At 35.9% G+C, this 21,737-nt stretch overlaps 4 protein-coding genes across 6 annotated transcripts; 2 read left to right on the top strand and 2 right to left on the bottom strand.

The window, feature by feature from the left end:
* Nucleotides 1-2,258: 2,258 nt before the first annotated feature.
* LOC118047172 (mediator of RNA polymerase II transcription subunit 33A) lies at nucleotides 2,259-10,525 on the bottom strand. Of its 3 annotated transcripts, XM_035056364.2 has the most exons (13): nucleotides 10,090-10,525; nucleotides 9,888-9,998; nucleotides 9,414-9,462; nucleotides 9,109-9,317; nucleotides 7,774-8,093; nucleotides 7,488-7,579; nucleotides 7,011-7,398; nucleotides 6,660-6,870; nucleotides 6,468-6,582; nucleotides 6,024-6,185; nucleotides 4,859-5,528; nucleotides 4,423-4,629; nucleotides 2,259-3,685 (listed from the first exon to the last, which is right to left on the bottom strand). In XM_035056364.2, exons 1-13 carry the CDS (start codon nucleotides 10,416-10,418, stop codon nucleotides 2,592-2,594), a joined length of 3,957 nt encoding a protein of 1,318 aa, XP_034912255.1. In that variant the 5' UTR covers nucleotides 10,419-10,525; the 3' UTR covers nucleotides 2,259-2,591. The 3 variants fall into 3 exon arrangements, with proteins under 3 accessions (XP_034912255.1, XP_034912254.1, XP_034912256.1); XM_035056363.2 differs by having other exon boundaries at nucleotides 9,109-9,462; XM_035056365.2 differs by lacking the exons at nucleotides 9,414-9,462; nucleotides 9,888-9,998; nucleotides 10,090-10,525 and adding an exon at nucleotides 8,705-8,825 and having other exon boundaries at nucleotides 9,109-9,250.
* A 3,667-nt stretch (nucleotides 10,526-14,192) lies between these two features.
* On the top strand, nucleotides 14,193-17,967 carry LOC118047174 (uncharacterized). Its single transcript, XM_035056367.2, has one exon. The coding sequence runs from the start codon at nucleotides 17,080-17,082 to the stop codon at nucleotides 17,686-17,688; it is 609 nt and encodes a 202-aa protein (XP_034912258.1). The 5' UTR covers nucleotides 14,193-17,079; the 3' UTR covers nucleotides 17,689-17,967.
* Nucleotides 14,251-14,871, top strand: LOC118047228 (uncharacterized). The gene has a single exon (XM_035056467.1). It carries the CDS (start codon nucleotides 14,251-14,253, stop codon nucleotides 14,869-14,871), a length of 621 nt encoding a protein of 206 aa, XP_034912358.1.
* An 892-nt stretch (nucleotides 17,968-18,859) lies between the features above and the next one.
* On the bottom strand, nucleotides 18,860-20,381 carry LOC118047173 (unknown protein 1). Its single transcript, XM_035056366.2, has 2 exons — nucleotides 20,154-20,381; nucleotides 18,860-19,880 (listed from the first exon to the last, which is right to left on the bottom strand). Exon 2 carries the CDS (start codon nucleotides 19,853-19,855, stop codon nucleotides 19,211-19,213), a length of 645 nt encoding a protein of 214 aa, XP_034912257.1. The 5' UTR covers nucleotides 19,856-19,880; nucleotides 20,154-20,381; the 3' UTR covers nucleotides 18,860-19,210.
* Between the last annotated feature and the right edge of the window lie 1,356 nt (nucleotides 20,382-21,737).

The raw sequence follows: 21,737 nt of genomic DNA, 5'->3' as shown, positions 1-21,737 counted from the left end.
GATGATGAGAGGAAACAGGAAGGAAGGACATGTAAAAGTATTTTTAAATTTAAAATAATTTAAAATTTTTCATTTTTTATTTAAAATTAATTCTTTTAATACAAATTATTATGATGGGTTACATCCAAAATAAATTTTAAAAAATATATATTATTTTAATATATTTTTAAATAAAAAATATTTGAAAAATATTCACTGTTATAATATAAAAGGTTCTAAAAGTAAATATTTGTTTTTATAATTCTAATATTTTAACAATAAAATTTTTTAAAGAATAATATTTTAATATACTTTTAAATTTAAAACACTCTTAAAAAAGAATATAGTTAACAAAACCGAACAGATATTGAAACCCCACTCCTTACCATGCTTTCCCTATAATTTAATAATAATAATGTCGGTTATTTTTTTTATTTTTTTTGTTTAATCTTGTGGCCAAAAGGCATCTTTATTTTAAACTTATCCACTTGATAATATTAAATTTTTTTTAATTTTTTTTGTTATTTGAGAAGTGAATTAAGTTTTTTCTGTAATACATTAAATGAGTAATTATGAGTCACAGCTTATATAGTAAATTTCTTAACAGTTTTATGTATCATCAACTAATTTCTACTCGTATTCTTTTTTAATATTTAATTGATGGTAAATTTGAATCTGAATGCTTCGTTTGATTTTTAGAGTTTTACCCAATTTCTAGTCTCTCACGAGCAATTCAATGAACACCAGCACTGGCTGCAGAGACGTGAAGGTTGGGAGGGCTCGGACCCTTGTAAAATAAAATTATAGTTTTTTTCTTGAATAATTTAAAACTTTAGTCTAAACTAGTAAAACTTAAATTCTAACCTGTAAAAAGTGGCCGCCCTAAAAAATAAAAAATAAAAAATGATTTTCAAGAATGATAGAAGGGTAGGTGAGTAATGTGAGAATGCCTATTTTTTAATTAATATTATTTTATGGAGTTGGGGATTATAAAGATAAGCATTATAACCACACAAAAAACTAAGCTTGTTTGCCCATCACCCACGTGGGCCCCTATGTTTGTAGAGATGAGGATCATGCCTTTTTCCTTGGTACCTCATCATCTACTACAGTCTATGGATTGTGTGAACAAGATAGGTTAATTTTTACACCCAAGGTGAAATAATTATAAGATGACTCCATTAGCATTATCCTTGATTTTTAGCTTTTTATATTATTTTTTATTTGAGCCTGGTCTCCATTGAAATCACACGAAGCACGAAACAACCTCATAAATGGAATGGAATGAATGAAATCACACGAAGCATGACATAAATGAAGTGATTGTGTGATTAATTTTATTTTTTTTTAAGAAATATATCAAAATAAAAAATTATTTGAAAGAAAGATTAAATTTTTTTTAAAAAAATATTTTTCACTTAGAAATATAATAAAATAATATATTTTTTATTTTTTTTCAAATTTATTTTTAATATTAGCACATCAATACGATTTAAAAAACACTAAAAAATAATTTAATTTAAAAAAAAAATCATAATTTGATAAAAAGCCAGTGCAACCGCTAACTTAAAGCAGACGAAAATAGAATAAATATTTGTTTTTGTATTATAATATGCTTTTCACTTAAACTAATATTAAATTGATATATTTTTAATGATTTTAATACGTTAATATTAAAAATAAATAAATAATTAAAAATTATTTTAATATATTTTCAATTAAAATTCACTTTTAAAAACAAAACAACAGAGACCACTAGCACGCACTAACCATAATTTATCCCGCCTGTGTTCAAGTACAGCACAATTGCACAATAAATAGAAATATACAAACTGAGATGAAAATTGAAAACAGTTCCATTTCAATTTCATAAATTGCAGCTGGTTTGAAGACTCCATCGAGAAGTCTTTTTATTATTATTATTATTATTAATGCAAATGATTCAAATTAGATGTGATTAAAGATTAAGAAGATTATTTTAATTAAAAAGAATAACATTAGATGGGGGGACATGCTGCCAATTCCACCCAACGGGAGACTGAAAGGAAGAAAAGAATCCCAAGTCAAAGTGTGGCTACTTACCAAGGAGCAGGCCTCTCTATTGTCGGCGGAGGACCTTTCATGGGCAACAGCAAGATCTGATGTCCTAAGCAGCTCATGTTGTTTTTTTCATCGGACGATATCCTTCTTCAACATGAGACCAGGACAAATGATGGCCCCGCGCCATTCGGTATCACTCCTGGCTTCTTCTATGGGACCTCGGCCCGCTAAGTACTCAGTACAGGAAACACATAATTGCATTTGCAGAGATAGTTAAAAGGTTTCGTACACGGAGGAGATCAAGATTTAGACCCCAAAACTATTTGCTTAAAGAAAAAGAAAAAATTATCATGAAGGTAGCTGCCACCACTCAACTACTAACAGGTTACTCTCCAAAAGGTCGTAGGTCAGCCTGCCCCGGAGGTCTCTCTGGCATTCTGAGCTACGGCCTTCAAATATGGCTATAACGGCGGTGTAAAGACACCAATTTCAAACGACATTTGATGGACCTTACTAATTTCATTCAGAACTCAAATGACAGCTGATGAACACTGCATTTCTGCATTCAAAACTCAACTAACTACATTTAGCAGCTCGGCTACAGAGCCCATGGCTGCAACCCCACCTCTTTCGAGCAGAGAGAGAGCCAGCTCACTTTCATGCCACCCTCTCAATCCACTTGCCAATTTCCTCAATGTTTCCAGCTTCACGACTTGAATCCACGCTGGAGCAAAACTCACTACTAGACCCACTACACAGGATACATAAGCTTTCCATGTGGCTGGATGGCAGCCAAGTGAAATATTTCCTTCCAGCACTCGAACCAAGAAGTCCATGTGGGCACCGACCACTCGCGCTCTTCTAGACAACGCCCATGCTGGAGGTGTGGGCCCTATGCCCCATAAAGCTGAGCCCGACAGAACCACCATGTATGCCATTGCATACCCTTCCAATATACGGGACACGGCACTGACCTCACCAAGTTTCTCTTTTTTGGATGAGAGCAGCCATGTTGGGATGGTCTCCAGGTAAAGCTCTTGAATCAGATTCATCCCACCTGACAAGCATAACAGGCTCGCGCCCAGTATGGCAACTTCCCTTGCCTTGGCAGCTGCATGGGATAGGGATGCCTGGCTAGACTTCAAGCGCGAGGAGTCCATCCCAGTCCATCTGGTGGCTAATTCCCTTGCATACTCTGTTACAAGACCTATGACCACACCATTTACGTATTGAATATCCTCTATAGTCCGACAAGAGCGAAGGTACAGGAATCCAGGTGCGAGGGAAGGAGAAACACCAGGAACTGCAATAGTGGTGCCCAATAGACGACTTACGCTGCTCTGATTGGTCAACAAAGATGTGGAATCGTTAAGTGATCCAAGGAATGATGAGAAGCAACTCCTCAGGAGCTGGGCAACGGCTACTTTATTTCTTTTCAAGACAGAGCGAGCACATGATACAACTATGAAGTGATGCCAGCGACGGACCTTTTGGGCCCACAGAGAGCCAATTATAGGAATACTAGGCCAAGGGCAACCTGACGAACAATTTTCCAGGGCAGGCCCAACTACAGCATGTATGTATTCATGGCTCTTGTTGAGTTTGAAAGTGATGGTTAAACTGACCAGAGCTGCCATTGGCAAAGGAAGCATGGGAGGTGATTGCCCTGCAAGAGATTATACAGGATTTAGCAAGCAAAACACTAGCATTCTCCTCTTCAAATGACAATTTCATACGTGTCAGTGTTGATCTATAATGTGCATCCAAATATGACAAACAATTGCATCACTGGCTGAGTTGCCTATTTTAAGAAGTCCATGAACAAGAGAAGGTAAACCAGAACAGAAGCAATATGAGCATTCAAACACTCAACGAAAATCTGCACCATGTAAAGTCCCCATAAAGGCAAGGTTAACTGACATAGCTAATAACCTTACAGTAAATACAGTGATCATACAAGGACTTGTTTAATCATTAGGAAGTTATTTCTACATACAAAGACATGGAGAAGGAGATGAATGCCTGGTGAAGTACTAATTTTTGGGGCTTGAATGTAGATAGGGTGCAGAGTCTTAACCAGAGAGCATAACTGAATCATGAGAGCATAATCACTTCTTGCAAAAAGGTTGAAGGCAGGATAACACCCTTCTCACAAGTCAGCAAAGATCCTAACTAGGTGATATCCCTTAACAAAAAAATCAAATGCCCACAAGTTCAGAAACAGGTCCGCATATCCTCATTCAAGATACAGTGCAGCTTTGTTGCTATTTTAGGTACATGTCTTTGCATGAGCAGTTCCATGCAAGTATTTCTTTATAGAACAGCAGAAATGAAATGCATTAAAAATTTATCATGCAATAGTAAATCAGTGTAAATAAATCAAAAGAATTTGCTGAAATGTACCAGAAGAACCACATGGAAAATCAACTCCTGCAGCAGCAAGTATTTCTTTTATTTCAGAATCAACAGCTGAAAGGATCGCTGCTGGACTAGGCCAATCAGTTCCATTCATTGGAACTGGTTTCCATATACCTCGAGTGATTTCTGCAGCAAAGTAACTGACAATGGTTCCAAGAGTTGCCGGAAGAAAGTCAATGAGGTCCCTTAGGCCTGCAAGGATTCAAGAGTTCTCAAGTCTATGCATGCCAGAGGGGAACACATTAGAGAGACTCAATTATACTTATAAATCTTGATAGCACAACTGTTATTCTTCTAATAACAAGACAGGAGTTTTAGAGATCAAGGAGATAGTTTGAACCCTAACCATAACAAATATAATGAAAACCAAAGCACAAACTAAAAATCCTTTGCAACAATTAAAGCTAGACTTGTGATTAACCTGTGGTCAAGTCCCGAGATGAAAGTCGTCCATGAGCACAAGCTGTTAAAATTGCCTCAAGAACAAAAGGGATGGCTTCCAACACATCCCATGCAGGAAGCATGGGCCTCTGGCAAGGATCTTCGGCAGTACTTGGAGGGGACCCACATAAACTATTGCTTGTAACTGTTGAAGAATTCCCGGATGAGGACCCACTTTTAGTCATTTTCCGGTAAATCATGTTTAAGATTTTATTAGCAACCTCGTGAACAGGATTTCCAGTGGAAATGCCAGAAAGCGGAGAGGCTATACAGGACTTGTTTTGGCAATACCAAGCTCGCAGTTTTGGATAGAAATCAACATATTCAGGTTTATCTGATGAATATTCATGCTGAACCTGATTGCTATTAATTTCATCCTGGGCAGAATAATTTTGAGATGCAATGCGACCATTGCGCAATAATAATAAATACTCCAAAGTGAGTTCACCTCCAATGGCTCCTCCTCCTGTTAAGCACTGCTCAATAGGGGGTCTGTAGAATTTCCATAGACGCAGGAGAAAGAGAAAGGCAGAAGAAAAAACCATGTAAATGGAGGGCTCATCACCCTTGCTTGATATGTTACTTGATGTAGGCATAAATGACCCGAACACCTCACAAAGAGGCATTAAAGAAGCTGCAACTTCAGGGATCTATATGAACATAAACAATGATCCATCAGAACTCAAAGAAGATCCAACTTGCAATACTTTATGAGTGTCTAAGAGGTGATAGAAACTCGAAACAGATTTCAGCAGTTCAAGAACAATGGGTGTCTAAGAACAGCATATTCATGGAGTGGTTAAGGCACTGGTTGGTGCAGCTTCAGCATATGCATTTGATTTCATGTTGGCCTTAGGCTAACACAAATGAGATGATCCTGCTAAAACCTGCTTTGACCAGCCAAGCAGCCCACATAGCTCTTTAATAGTTCATTATTCTTACGATTAAGAAAAACCCACATCAATGTGACACGAAGTCACCTGAAAAACAGCAAATAGATTCAAGACAAATAGCAGGCAGGATGGCAAGATATTGAGCCTATAATAGCCAGCATGGATAAATAAATGGCTTTGTTTGAGAAAGAGTCTAAAGTCATTGCATACTCGAGGAGTAAATACCATAAAAAGGAACAGTACTTCACCTACCAAACCATGCAAAGAAAGAACATGGACAGTATCAATTGAAGAAGCTCCAGAAAGGATGGCACTTAACATAGGCATGTAATCAATTAAGTGACTCCTTTGTCCAGTATGTGTAGAAGGCTTAGGAGGAGAAAGAAGCTTCACCACGTAGTGCAGCACATGTTCCTGACAAACATAAAAAAATAAAATAAAAAGATAGAAAAAACATCTTCAATTAAGAAACACTAGTAAAAGCACCCCCATCCCTAGTCCACAGCAAGTCAACAAATCTAAAAATGCATGTTCATCTTCCTTTGGCAGGCATTGATCAGAGCAAACAGTACACTCAAGAATTGAAACATATGAATAAAGCACTAAAATATATTGGCTAAGAACTACTATTTTCTATAATGGTCACCAAACAAACAACTTGGGAATTTTTGGAATCAATATAGTACACATACAAACCTGAATGTTCCATCCATGGCTTAGGGATGCACCGCAAAGAATTTTTGCCGCTACTGACCTCTCCTCCACTGACCCATTTAATGCAATATCATATAGCTTCTCTATCTCTGCTAAACTTTAACAGAAGAGCAATGAAGGAGATCAGTTACAAGTATGTCAACTAGGGGTTAATTAGAAAAATTTCTATTCTACCTTGGAGCAGGTGTTGCGAGTAGAAAATTCACAAGAGAATTACTGAATGGCGTTCCTTCCATAAATATTACCCAAGGAGATTTTTGAGGTGGTGGTAAATCTATAAATGAGATGACTGAAGCAGACACATAACCAGGCCAATAGTATACAGATGTGTCTATTAATTTTCTTGCAATGCAAGCTTCGATAATGAGATGCCTCAAATTACCACCTGAAAAGGATAAATATTGCCAAGATAACGTGTAAAGTAGCAGCCAGTTAAAAGTATCTGTGCACCTCAATCCATAAAGTATGGATTCAGAGTCGGAATTTTCTATGATCCTAGACGTGAACTAAATACTTCTAAGATACCTGCATTTATATAAGAATCGCTGTGAGTGCCACAAACTGAACCACCCCTTGCACTCTTGGAATTAGAAATGAAGCTGGCTGCCTTTACAGCTGCAGCATTAGCTGCACCAATAACTGATGCTGGAGGGCATAAGAGCCCAGAGAATTGTCCAAGGACCTGAAGAGAGGAAATAAGCCCATTGTTTCTTGAAGTTTGACCCTTCCCATCCACTTGATATTCATGTCCATCAATCTCTATGAACACAGATTTTGCAGCTCCCTGAAGAGAAGAAGAGCAAAACTTGGCCTCGTGGTCCATAATATTAGCAATTGCTAAAGGGACAATGGTCAAAAGGATACAAAGACGGGACTCAAGATGTGGGATAGGGCCTTCCAGAGGGTCATGTTCCTGCAGCGAGCCATGAAATGGTATAAGCTTCAGCTACACGTAGATGCATATGTTCTGCAAGAAAAAAGTTAGGATAGATAGATCTCAACTCGTTGCACAAGCCGAAGAGCAGAAAGCCAGAGTGCTAGGAAGGTTTCTTGCCAGCTTGCCCGATTAAAAACCTGAAGCAACATAATTGTTTCTGCAATTATAACATGCAAATCAGAAAACATGTCATTGCCACTTCCACACGGTTCTTTTTAAGTACTCAAAATATGATTTTTAGGGGGAAAAAAAGAAAATGAAAAACCATGCATTTTATAAAGTCAATACATATACCTACCCCAAAGCACAAATATAGATTGAAATATGCACATATAACTTCAAGAGCATTACCTGTGAGCATACTAACTCCTGAAGTAATAAGAAGATGCTTCCCATCCATTATGTGCTCTAGGTAAATATCAAAGGGAGCCCAACAAGCAGACTGTACAGATTCAGAATTGCAATAGGACAGCCGCTTATGTGGTTGTCTAATATCCGTAAGCATCCGAACAAGTTGGCCCTTGTTTAACTGGTATTCAAAATCACACACATTACGGATGTTGGCTGAGAATCTTTCAAAAAACTGGCTTGCAGGCTTCATACTTGAGGATGCCAATTTATTGGCTTCAGAAAACCACAGCCTCTGTAGGAGGCCATGGAACTTTACAGGCCTGTGAAGGAAAATATTGAAACAAATGTAGAAAAGGTGACATGTAGCAACTGATGTGAATGTACATGGTTCAGACATTTACGACCTTAAGAAATGGGATGACATTATACAAATTTTAATTATACTAAGTAGAGTATAGATGTGAGCATAGTTCTAATAGCATGCGTAAAATAAAGAGGGAATGCTTTCTTCTTGATCCCATGATTCTTTTCTCCAAAAAGCAAAACGAAGTAGAACAACCATTGGCTTCTTTTTTACTTCTTGTTGTGGAGATGGCAATCCAACTTGTATCAGCTCCAATTCATCACAAGGTCTCTACTTAACATTTATTGTTAAACAGTTAAAGAAAAGTGACAATGGAACTCTTTAATTTTGAGAAACATATTTAATTATAATCAGATATGCCTTGTGGGCGACCTCAGTAAAGAAAGCAACCACTGTATAACACGAACTATAAAAGAGTAAATCGCTATGCTTCAGTTTCTAGTTAGTTGGCTATGTAAGTCCTTCTCCCTCATTTTGTTCTGTCGTATCGTCTTTTATGCTCTTATAAGTCATAAGAAAATAGAAATGCAAAGATAGATGGTTCCTGTTTTGGTGTACAGCTCTTACATTTTAGAACAGTAGGACATGGATGATTACAGGCACGTGTTGATCCATATATAGAAGCCATCCCCAGCAGACCGTACACTATCCTAAGAACCTGAGCTTGAGGGTACACAAAAGAGTACCACTACCAACCAAGTCATTATGGGATTCACGATCAGAACATTAAATGAGAAAAAAACAAATATAGCAATTAGAGAACTAAAAGTGTAAAGATTGATAAAGAGCAGAAAAGATGGGTTGAAAGAATGCATTATCAAAGTAATGTCAACACAAAGCTGGCACCGTCTTCGTTCACATTAGCATCAAAAGAACAGGAGTAAAAAAAAAAAAGATACACACAGTTCAGTTGTGGAAACAGCAATAGTTATTCAGTGGCAAAGTAAATAAGAAATGGAAATGTATCATACATGTTGAAGTGCACAAGGCGGAGCAGAACTACAGCTTTTCTGCTTTCCATAAGCTTGGCCAGCACTTCCATGGCCATGATAGTATTTTTCTTCCTTAAAAGCTCACGATGCTCATTTCTCTCAACACTATAATCCCCCCTAGAATCCATGTCCATATCCTGGAAATTATCTGTTCCAAATGGTCCCTCTTGTATATCTGAAGATTTTATCTGTAATCCCATATCATCAAAAGTGCTATCAATCAATCCAACAAAAACAGTAAAAAAGAACAACACCAACAACTGTCCAAGCTCTGAAAGACGAACTTCATAAGTCCGTGACAGTTGAAGAGCAGCATCAGCAGAATTAATTATCCTGAAAAAGCAAGCAAAGCATGATTCTTTGAGAAACGTCCATAGTTACTCGGCTAGAGTATTGAATAGTGCCACAAAACCAGGATAAAGAAAATGACAACAAGAAATCTAAATTGCCACTGAAAACACAAACACATAACAGAAGCACAATCAGGCAGTAAAAATCATCAGACAGCCTCCTAACCACCAATATTTCCACGGACAGATACTATAGAAATTAAAATTTGGCAGCAAATACTCAACAAGTAATTTAATATTACAAAAATCCACCTCTCTCCTCTTCTTACTTTAACAATGAATACTTCTTAATTTATCAATTTAAAAAAAAATGGAAAAAAAAAATGTTTGATTGCTGCCTGCATCCTAACCTTCAATTCAATTCAATTGAATTAATTAAACAGGATTGGCACAGAAATAAAAACATACTTATCTCTGCAAGCATCATCAACAGCTGTATCAAGCGAAAACGCATATCTGCTGAAAAGTTCCAGAAACAATCTATAGGCCTCCGGTTGAGACCGTCGATTCGGAATCACTCTGCAATCAATCAATCAATACAATAAAAAGAAGTGATAATAATTATTTAATCAATTAATAATAAACATAAATTCTTAAAAATTAATTATACCGAGAGGAAAGGAGAGACAGGACATGAAGCGGTGAGAGGAGGCGAGAGGAAAGAGCCTGTTGTAGAAACTTCCAGATAGAAGCGTTGTTGTTATCGAAACAGAGATAAGAGACTAAGATTTCAGCTAAGTCAGGGCTTGGCATTTTCATTTTTAACGATTTTAAACATTTCACAACTTCCATCGCCCACACTAACGGCGATTCCTCTCGTCTCTGATCCTGTCTCTGTGAAAGGCATTCCTTCACTTTCTCCAGTAATATCAGTTTTCTTCTCTCTGATTCTTCACTCTCTCCTCCTCTCGTCTTCTCCGTCTCCATCTCTATCTCCATCGCCTTGTTTGTTGTGTGGTAAATGCTAAACGGAGTGTAGTAGTAGCCAGGCAGTTACTCTACTATCCTGCGCAGTAGCATTGGCATTGGGCCTCTCAATTCAATGATAATTGACGGCAGATTTTGTATCACGTGATGGGCGCCCACGTCATTTATACTCCTTTCGGTTTCAGGATAAACTTCGTTTTTGTCCCTATAGATTCATTAATCTTACTATTATACCTTTATACTTTAAGATTTTCCAATATTACTCTTCTAGTTTCCCAAGTTCCTATGTTAAACCATTAAATCTTGTTTTTTCCCTAATAGATTCATCAATGGTTCAATTATACCACTATAGTTTAAAATTTCAAGGCGTTACTCTTCTAGTTTTTGATAAGTTCTAACATTAAATACTCCATTAATCAATCTATATTTTGAATATGTTTTTTTAACCTTTCTCTTTTTATATTTGTGATAGTTTTTGTGAGATAATATATAATGAAATCGGTGAAGAAATTCAACAAATCTCTTGGATTTTTTAATAGTTAACAATGGACTAGACTATACTGGAATGGATTGTGTTGGTGTTACTCCAAAATAACTCTCTAATGATTAAATTAGTTTTTGTTGTTTAAGGGATAAGCAAGTAAAAAAATTATTTAGACAATGAAAAAAGTGATTTTTTATGTGTGGTCGAGAGATAAAAGATTTGCCCTCTCGTTGACGATTAAATCCTATAAAACTTTGTCTCACGCCTGTAAGATGGTCATGCTAAAAAGATTCTTACATTGTGAAATAAGAGATTGAGTTTCGTTAGTTTAGAAAACAGTGCTTGATTGGCTTTGTTATTTATCCAATAAAAAGTGAGTTTAAATATTTTATTTATTGAATTGTGTGGTAACATTTGTTATGTGTAGAGATACTCAAATAAAATAATGTAAGAAAACGATCAAAATGAAATATATATATATATATATATATATATATATATAATATATAGATAATTAAGAGGAACAAGCTAAGAATTAAATTAAATAAAAATATCAAAAGTAAAAAAATGAGTATTTTGCTAGCTATTCAGTAGTAATAATAAGTAAAAATGGCATGGGTAAGATTGAGATATTCGAAGTATAGAGTAAAAAGTGGAACATTGATGAATCTAAAATGCAAAAGCAAACCTTGAATCAATAGAGCTTGTGCGTGAACATGCATGACTAGGATTGTTAATAGGCCTCCGAGGCGTATATATACAAAATTGTGGTATAGGTACTAATATAGCCGAATTGTGAATCTTGAAGGACTGTATCATTATTTATCCTCCAGTTTGTTTGTACTCCGCCTAACACACTCGTGGCAGTATTATATAAAAAATCATCTAACAATCAAAATATATTATTCTATACACACGACTCTTGGACATTGTCATCTGACTCATCTATGTGGCCCTGTTGTGTGACAGTAGGACGTGGCTCGATCGGTTGCGAGTCAAGTTAAAGAAAAAATAAAAATGATTTGATTTTTTCTAATTTAAATTTTAAGTTTTTCTTTGGTTGTATGTAACTGGGTTTTTTTTTTTAAAAAAAAAATGAAAATATTTTAAAAAGTTAGGGAAATTCAATGAAGGGTGACCCCTCACAATACCCATACTTTAAAAAATATTTTAAACAATATTTTATTAACATAGATTACGTTCATGAATCATGACCAGATACTCAAAAAAATATTTTAAACAAAATTTTTCTAACATAACATAGATTATGTTCATGAATTTTGCTGCTTTGTTTTGTTGTCAAGTTCATATAACTACTCTAGGTTGATATTAAAAAAATTGAAGAAGCTACCATGGACGAAAGTGGCATCCAAGTATGATTTAAGCTTTAAATATTTCTAAGTATCTAAATTATAAAATATTTATAAAGGAAAGTACGAGAGTGCCATCATTGAGAAGAAATATATTATATTATATTATATTATATTGCTTCTACTGTTCTACAGAGGGATGCCTGCCAGTGGTTCTTCTTAATCTCGACGTGAATCCTTAAGGCTTAAGGTGTGTGATATGGACCTGTGGGGATATAAAAACAGAGATGATGTGATTAATTATGTTTGATATTATAAGTTTACATAAAATCTTTTTTTTTCTTTTTTCTTGACTGATTAATCCAATAGAATGTGACTGATAGATGTTACTAAATATTATTATTATTGTATTTAATTTCAATCATATATTTCTAACGACACTAGATTATAATTGGATGGTATGCATGCCTGCAAGCTATTTCTTCGTGGGCATTTTCTTCTCTTACTCTTTAATTTTTTTTTTTATTATTATTATTATTAACGTGAGTGTTCGGATAAATTTGCGTGCATCTCGACTAATTTTATAGCTCTAAAATTAATAATAATGTAACTCTCTAGTAACTATGAGAGGGTTTAAATTCATGATTAATTAAAAAACAAACTTAAAACCTGGCCGGTTGAGCTACCCCTCAAGGTTTATATAGTGTTGTTCTTATTTCCAAGCTATATATATATATATATATATAATATATATATAAAAAGTTGATGCTTTGCTTGCTCTTAACTTATTCCTTGATAACAAGATAGGAAAAAAAATATTCCCTGATAATGGTGTGGTAAATTAATTTCCTTATGATAAGCTAAATTCATGAATATTTAGTGTACTTGGAACAAAAAAAAAAGAAAAAAAAAAAAGGAGTGGGCCAAGAAATTGCATGTCCATGCAATTAAAAATGCTCATGGAAGCAGCTCACAAAAACAAAATTTGATGCCAAGACAAGCAATAGTAAACCCACTAAGAGAGGAAAATGGAGATGATGACATCCTAACCACAGCCCCATCTTTGCTTTTAAGAGTCCTCATTTTTCGTTGTTGTCTCTTAAGATGGAAAAGATGTTTCTTTGGCAAATCCCCAAAATACCTTCCAACCCTTTGGTTTATACCAACTTTATCCCCAAAGAAACAATTTTGATTTCTCAATTTTAGTCTTTTTTTTTTTTTAGGATTTGTTAAAAGATAATGCTAAATTCTTCACAAGATGGGATTGTTTTTAAGCATGATTTAATTAAGATTCATGGTTAAATATAAATATAATATTTAGATATTGTTTGATGTTGTGATAATGGTTGTTTTTTAAAATATTTGTATTTTTGAAATGTATTAAAATAGTATATTTTGTTTTTTTTTAAAAAAAATTTATTTTTGATACGGTATATCAAGATGGTTTAAAATTATAAAAAAATTCTTTAAATTCAATGATTTTCAAAAATAATTTTTTAAAATATATATATATATATATATATATATATATATATATTATGACATGATTATGGCATGGTTTCATTAATTATTGAGTGATATTTTTTAACATAATATACTTCAAGATATAATTTTCAAAATAGTTGAAGACATATATATATATATATATATATATATATATATAATGGAAACTGAAAGATTTGTAAAATGAAATTACTATATTTTCTTCTGATAAAGGATGAAATAATTCAGATTGATGATTAAAGAAAGAGCTTCCCTTTAAGCCATGTTTCCAACCGTCAAGTTGCTTGCGTCTATCTAGAAAATATGGACATACGAAAATTCCTAAAAATTCATGACAATGCATCCATCATCAAAATATCAAATATCTCTTCGATTTGACTAAAAAACACACACTCAAATAATAAAATAACAACTCATTGCATATTTATTAATATAAAAATAAATAAATAAATAAATAAAGAAGCTCTAGCAACTATAAATAGGCATGCATGTGACCCCCTTGGAATTACAAATCCTAAGAAGAGACAATTTTGAAGGAAAAAAAGAAATGGATGTGGAATCGTCAAAAGCTGCTGCAAAGAAAGCTGAATCTCCTAAGAAACACAAACGCAGAAACATTTGTTTAGGGGTGACGGCAGCTGTGATCCTCTTTATTTTTCTGCTTTTGCTCATCTTGGGGCTAACGGTGTTCAAGCCTAAACAACCGACAACCACCGTGGATTCCACCTCCATCAGTGACATGAAGGTTTCTTTTGACATAGCCAGGCTAAGAGTGGATGTAAACGTGAGTCTTGACGTGGATCTCTCTATCAAGAATCCGAACAAGGTGAGTGTCAAGTACAAGAACAGCTCTGCTTTTCTGAATTATAGAGGCCAAGTTGTTGGTGAAGCTCCAATTCCTGCGGGTAAGATCTTAGCAGACAAAACACAACCCATAAACGTAACCGTTACACTTATGGCAGATCGGTTGTTGTCTGATTCGCAGCTTCTTTCTGATGTCATGGCTGGTGCTATACCCTTTAATACCTTGACCAAGATTTCTGGAAAAGCTAGCATTTTTAATCTGTTTAATGTACATATCACTTCTACCAGTACTTGTGATCTTCTTGTTTTTGTTTCTAATAGAACTATAGGGGATCAAAAGTGCAAGTATAAGACAAAATTGTAGGAACCCTTTTGTTCTTTTCTTTCCTCTCTCGTTTCTTGTTTTAGATTATAGTGCTAGTTTTTCTCTTTCTTTTTGTGTTACTAGTTCTTGTTGATTTTGATTGAGATGATTATGTATTAATAGAGCAACATCATATTGTGATGCTGATTGCTGTTGGATTGGCCAGATGCAGACATAATTCTTGATTGCGTTTTATGTTTGTTTATGGCAAGGTATTGAAAGCAATTACGTATCTTTTCACACTCGCACCTATCTGCAGCTTTCTGGAGAAGCCTTGTTCATGAATTTTTGTTTCTTTTCCCAATATGGTGTTTTGTATGGATTCATAATTTGCAAAGCTTCAAGACTGGTAAGGTACTGTAAATTTATGAGACTAGAATTAGAGATGTGTTTTGTTTCTCCAGCTATGTTGGGGATAAATTGCCCCGCATGATTCAATCCTGTGCTAATTGAAGCAAACACTCTTCATCTTCAAGCTGCTTTCTGACATCAGATTTTCTGATTTCACCGACTTCTAATTTCATGTTGACTTGTTCTGCTTTTCTATTGCAAAATGTCGTCTCTAATTCTTTTATGCGGGAACAGCTTGCTACTGAGGGTTTCTGATTTAGTATTATAGTCAAATAAGTTTTGTTGCACTTTATAGCTGTACCATGTTTATTAGACTTTCCCCATTTCTGAAGGAAAGAGTTTTAACCAACCAAGTGAATTTGAAACACTCCTCAGGACATGGAAATGTCCAATCTCTCAATGGTAAGGTCATGAGAACTCTGATGGATTGTCTGGTGTCTCAAAGGCAGCAGTTCCTCAGCTCAAACTAGCGACTCCTCTGTTTGTCTCTTTACAACTGAGTTGAACATTTTGCTTGTGATAGCAGGATATCAGAATCATATTACATCCATTGTGATCTCCTTGGTATCTTACATCCATTGTGATTTGCTTTCAGAAAATGAAATTTGACCAGTCGGTCTGTTTTCTTCTGAGAATTCTGATTTACTTTTATGGGCAGGATGATACCAAGATCAAAGCAGTCGTGGTAATATTCTTTTTCTATCATTGCTGCATTATGATTTACCATCGAGATAAATGGTGATTTTGGGGGGTAAAACTAACAGATAATTCAGAAACCCAGGGGTTCCATGCTGCTATATTACTCAGCCATTGCTTATGCTTTGCATCTCCAGACAATAAGGCGTGCAAACCTCAGCAAGTCGTACTCTTTGCGTGTGTAATTTGTTGAGAGCAAAGCATTGACCCAATCAACATTTATTATGGAGCCACACGTGTCACAGATTTAGGAAGCCTTTGACATATTGTTCACGTCAAGCAATTGCAATTAAGAGTTAGTTGGAAGCTGAATTGTCCATGTTCATATGAGCATTTGATGACACAGTACGATCCAACTGCTGAAACCATGCCCACGTGTAACTGTTCATCTGTGAGGCATCTTCCATGCTTCACGGCCCAATTCTTGCTTAATTTCAGTATATGAATTGCAAAGCGGGAATCTTCATTACTTGTTTGGTTCTTTCACTTCATCATCAAGCAATTAAGCAAGGCCTCCTCAAGAGGGGCCCTTCTTCTGACGTCGTTTCCTGGAGGTGGCAGTGACAAACAACTTCAACAGCATGATCAGCGAATCATTGTGACTTGATAAAATGGTTTTAAAAACAGAACAGTAGTGAGTGTGACGGCATCAGTTAAGTGAACTTAACCCCCTATTACACTACATGCAACCAATAGTCATCCCGTGAAGAGAACTACTACCAACTTTCAGGGTGTCAAGATCTCCCTTCTTGATTTGTTTGATTCTCTTAACGTTTGCGTGTTCGCACATGGATCATGGTGTGAAAACAAATCGAACTGGTAATTAAATGAGGAGATACTTAATTTAAAGGCCATATAAGTATAATTATGACCAATATATGGTAGAGGTTAGAGGGGGCAAAATATAAGCCAAACAAGTTCTTCGATTCGTAAAAGTAAGAAAAGAAAAGATTGTCTGGGACTCTGGGGCGATGATGGTGGGAAATTATTAAAAGCCTCCAACCCCCAACACCCTGTTAGATAGCTGGCACATCCATGCATTTATACCTCCTCCTTCCCACCTGTACTGTTTGTGGCCTGTATTTATAACTCTGTGGATTCCCTATATGTCCCTTGTCCTCCTTCAGAATCTCAATAACTAGCCAAACCCTTTAGGCATCAATGACAGAAACCAACGATCAAGGACGTGGTCCTAAGGCTAGAAGAAGGTGTTTCATTGTTGGTGGGGTGATTCTCCTCTTGCAGTTGCTGCTATTCATTATTTTTCTTATCCTAGTATTGACAGTCTTCAAGGCTAAAGCGCCCCAAACCCAGCTGCTATCAGCAACCCTTGAAGGCATCTCTCCTCGCGTCTCATTCCCTGTTGTTAATATCCAACTTAACATCACCCTCAACCTAACGCTCCTCGTCAAGAATCCTAACCATGTCAGCTTCAAACACGGCCCCGGAAAGAGCTACCTTCTATATCGAGGCGACGAGGTGGGAAATGCTGACCTGTACCCGGGCCTGATACCCTCTAAGGGCGCCGAGACACTTCCTTCCCGGCTTACTATACAGGTGGATCAGATGGCAGCTGATATGTCAGCTTTAATCAGTGATGTTCTAGCCGGACAGGTTGTTCTGGAAACACGCACTAGAATTCCAGGCAGGGCCACCTTCCTGAAGATATTCAAAAAGCATGCTGTCGCTACATCTGATTGTCGATTCACCATTGATATTCCTTCCCTGAAGATTCAAAGCCAGGAATGCGAGAACAAGACTAAATTTTGATTAAATCAACTAAAGCATGCATCCCCACCACGCTTCTTCAGTTTTGCCTAACGCACCATAGACGTAGGAAACAGTATGCAATCTGGTCAATCAGTTCTTCTGTTCATCAGTTTCAATCGTTTTATAGAATCCAAATCCATTATTTGTGTGCTGCGTAAATTCTGAGTGTTTTTGTCAGCCACTTCTAGAGAGTCGGGAGTAGAGGCTGGAAAAACACCTGTATAGTGTAATCATCTGCAAACACAACTACTGCTATTTTATTTTCATTTTTGCTACTAATGGTTACGCAATTCGTTGTATCTCCACACATTGAGCGGTTTGAACTAGTATTTAGCAATTATTGTTAGCATGCAAACTTTTTTCAATCACCAGTCTTATCACAACAATCGATAATTGGTTAGAAATAAGCATCTCATTCCATTTTAAATAGTAGTAAGTGATGCCGAGTTTCAGCAAAGTTCATTTTTTGAAGAGGCGAAACCATAAATTGGTGAAATACAAAAGGTAGAAGGATATCTTAATCACGATGGTGGTACTTAGCAGCATAATAGCACTTGTGTCTCCTACTTTCTAACGTTTTGATGTAATTTTACATCTACTTCGAGAAATCAGAGAAGCTAAGCATTTGTGTTTCCTACTTTCTAACAGTTTGATGTAATTTTACATCTGCTTCGAGAAATCAGAGAAGCTAATCAAAGACTGGATCTCATTCATTTATTATGGAGCACAAGATGCCAAAACCATTCGAAAGATAAATACTCTAAACGTAGGACTAACAGAATAGTTTTTCCATCCCATTTAATACAAATTAGTAAAGTATGTAAAGTAAATAGTACGTAAATTATGATGGAGCACAAAATGTCAAACCCATTAGATTGCACAAAGACGAGGAAAGAGAAAATTAATAAAGTAGCTTATTAATGCACAGTTGCTAAAAAGTATACCAATGAGCCCGTAGTTCAGTTGTACCATTGCATAAGCAAGAGCAATGAGGATTCAGGTTGAAGTTCCATATTGTCAATCCAACCTTAATAAATAAAGTTCTTAAACATGAGGCATTTCTTCATTTACTATCCCTCCTTCATTTCATATATTGCCTAAAAAATGACCCTGAACAAGCATGTAATGCTTTTGCACCGTTATCAGCAAAGGTTAATTTAACTCCAAAAAAGACAAGAAGGCATTCTTTTTTATTAATTTCAACAATTCACATTATGAGATACAAACATAATGAACTCCCATGGGTAGAGTCATAAGGGAAAAAAAGTACACTTGTCGCTACAGTTGCTCATTTCCAAAAGTAAATACGCGTCAAGAATTCCTATACAATGCTACAACTACATTGTGATCTTTGTCCGGAAAATCATCCTAGTTAAATAATAACTGTATAGACCACAAGTTATGACTTAGAGGCACATATGTCAACAGCTTTCATACAAAATACATTATGAAATCTTATAAAATTAGTTGGCAGCACTGCATCCTACGCTCATCAGATCAGATAAGCACAAGTAAATCACCTTTAGAATTCAAGCTTTCTGCATAATCCCAAATCAATAATCCTAGATTTACCTTTTCGCTTCAGAGGTGCGGCGGGACAAGTATCAGGAACTCCGGTTAGAATAGGAGCTGCAGGAGGTGTTGTGCAGTCATCAGAATCCCATTCTAATTTTTTCATTTCTTCAAGAGCACCCTCAGTCTGCTTCGAAACAATAGCTTCCAATAAACTTTCATACACAGATTCAAACATCTCTTCATCCGACAAGAACTCCACATCATCACCAAAACTCCCATTTCTCAAGGCTCTGAAAGAAGAAGTAAAATTAAGCCGGCGCACAACACTGGCCCTCGCTTCATCATTGTATTTCTTGCACTGAGGAGCCGGGATTTTGTCTTCATGGCCAGGAGCAAAAGGGTCAAAAACACCATCCTTGGGTGTTCGTGGGCTGCTAAAGTTGTCAAAATGGTCCTCACTTCTGTTGGTTTTAGAGGTGAAGGAGAGAACTTTGGGCAGTTTTTTAACTAAAGTGACTGGAGAGAGTGGGAAATCCCCAGTCTCTTTGATAGAATCAGGAGTGACAGGACCTAGATATGCCTCAACAATGGCCTTGCTAGCTTGCTCATCTTGGGTTTTGTTTGTTTGGTCCGTACAAGATTCAGAATCCATGGTAATCAAACAGCAAATGAGATATCTGTACGAAAGAGCAAAAACAATCAATGACAACTACCCCTAATCAGCTAATAATCCAAAGAAAAGTTTGCTTCACAGCTCCTAATGAAAACCCTAATTCACTAAAACAACAACCAGTAAACTATCTTTCAAATCCTAATTAAAACCCTAAATAAACAAGGTTTTCACAAGCACTAGCGTCAGTTATTTTCTATGAGAGGGAAGAGAGAAATGTATGAATAGCAGCGGAACGTGTAGAAGATTAGAAATCGGAAATCTTGACATAAGGGCTTACCTGACTCGGACAGAGAGAGAAATGTATGATTTTTGCAGCGGAGGGGGAGCAAGTTGAGAACGTAGAAGAAGAGAGAGGTAGGAAAACGGCAGCGTTTTTTTTTTACTCAGTCACTCGTTTTCGCGTTTCGACTAGGGGAGGGCTTGTCCATTCTAGGGACAGAAAATTAGGGTTGGGTTGAGCTTTGAGTTTGTTTTGAGTTGGAGTTGGAGTCCAGTTATTGTGAGCGTGTGCGCGTGGGAATCTAGGACTAGATGATGTCTGGGGTTGTTGTTATTATGTGTTTTTGAAAAAACAAAAAAACAACGTTGAATTATTTTTTTGTGTTTTTTAATTATTTAATGTGTTCATGTTAATAATGAATTTTAAAAAATTAAAAAAATATTATTTTAATTGAAAAAACTTTGAAAAACAATTTTAACCATATTTTCAAACAAGCTATATGATTAAGAGGAGCTCTAATCATAGTTATTAAACCCGGTCTGGTCCGGAACCCGGTCGACCCGGTGACTGGACCGGTTCGGGTTTGTTAAAAGACCGGCTAATGCAACGACTCGGCAAAACTAGGTCGACCCGGCGGGTCGACCCATGACCCGGGCAAACCCGGACAAGACCAGTGTTTTTTTTTTCCTTTTCGAATGTGGTTTCTATGTAAACTTGGGAAGAAGAAGGTTTTGGCCAAACGGCCAGGGGATGACCGAGAGAGGGATAAGGGAAGTTGTGGTCGGGCATATCTGCAGTATTAGAGATGCCATTTATAGGTCTCCCCATCTTACCACAAACCTTAGAATCTCATATATAAGAGCTAATCTTGTGCCAATGAATAATGATGAACCCTAAAAGTGCAGCGATGATGAAGAACATAGCAAATAGGAAAAACCCATATTAAAAAAGTGTTTTGATAGCACAAACCAGTGAAACCGGCTAAAGAAACGACGACCATGATTGAGATCCCAATTAATATCAATGGCCACTCTAAGAATTTCAAACAACATGTATTGTTGGCTTTATGCTTAGCCATTTCTCTGTTTCTCTTTCCCTATCTGCAACAAGCGTTTCAGATCTTTCTATGCTCTGTCTCTCTTTTTTTCTTTACTGTTAATTTTTAGGATGGTCAATTACAACTTACAAGTGAAAGAGAGCATTGATAGCAACAAAAGTAGAGACATAACGTGTGCAGGTGTTCTATTTTGCTTTATTTGAAGGGATGGCTCATAAATAATTAAATATTCTGTATTTGTACGGATTAACCCATAAAACCCGAGACTCAGTCTCTTGACTGGGTCAATTTCTTGATTGGGTTTCATAACTATGGCTCTAATATAAAAAATTAATTTGAACTTGATGATAATGAGAAGAATTGACTTCAATTTATGATTTTTTTTTCTAAGGAGTATAATTATTATATATAATAAAATAGTATATTTCATGTCTGCGGGTTAGATAATTTTTTTCCACATTAAAAAATGTTAGGGTAAAACAATTTAAAACCTTGGTAATTGTTTTAATTGATAATTTAAATAATATAAACAATAAAAATACAATAACAATAAATAAATTTATATATATAAAAAAAAAAAAAAC

This window comes from Populus alba, chromosome 16 (genome assembly GCF_005239225.2).
Source record: "Populus alba chromosome 16, ASM523922v2, whole genome shotgun sequence".
NCBI classification, from domain to species: domain Eukaryota; kingdom Viridiplantae; phylum Streptophyta; class Magnoliopsida; order Malpighiales; family Salicaceae; genus Populus; species Populus alba.
Note: the sequence above shows the minus strand (reverse complement) of the source record. Positions and strands in the feature narration are given on the sequence as shown.

Bases quoted from the DNA above. Each gene is read 5' to 3' on its own strand.
- LOC118047172 (XM_035056363.2), bottom strand. From the start codon at position 10,418: ATGGAGATAGAGATGGAGACGGAGAAGACGAGAGGAGGAGAGAGTGAA. The intron at 6,583-6,659 runs GTAGAATAGAAA...CTTCTGTTAAAG, and splicing joins CTCGCAACACCTGCTCCAAG to TTTAGCAGAGATAGAGAAGC. The intron at 5,529-6,023 runs GTAGGTGAAGTA...ATGTTCATATAG, and splicing joins TTCTTTCTTTGCATGGTTTG to ATCCCTGAAGTTGCAGCTTC.
- LOC118047228 (XM_035056467.1), top strand. From the start codon at position 14,251: ATGGATGTGGAATCGTCAAAAGCTGCTGCAAAGAAAGCTGAATCTCCT.
- LOC118047174 (XM_035056367.2), top strand. From the start codon at position 17,080: ATGACAGAAACCAACGATCAAGGACGTGGTCCTAAGGCTAGAAGAAGG.
- LOC118047173 (XM_035056366.2), bottom strand. From the start codon at position 19,855: ATGGATTCTGAATCTTGTACGGACCAAACAAACAAAACCCAAGATGAG.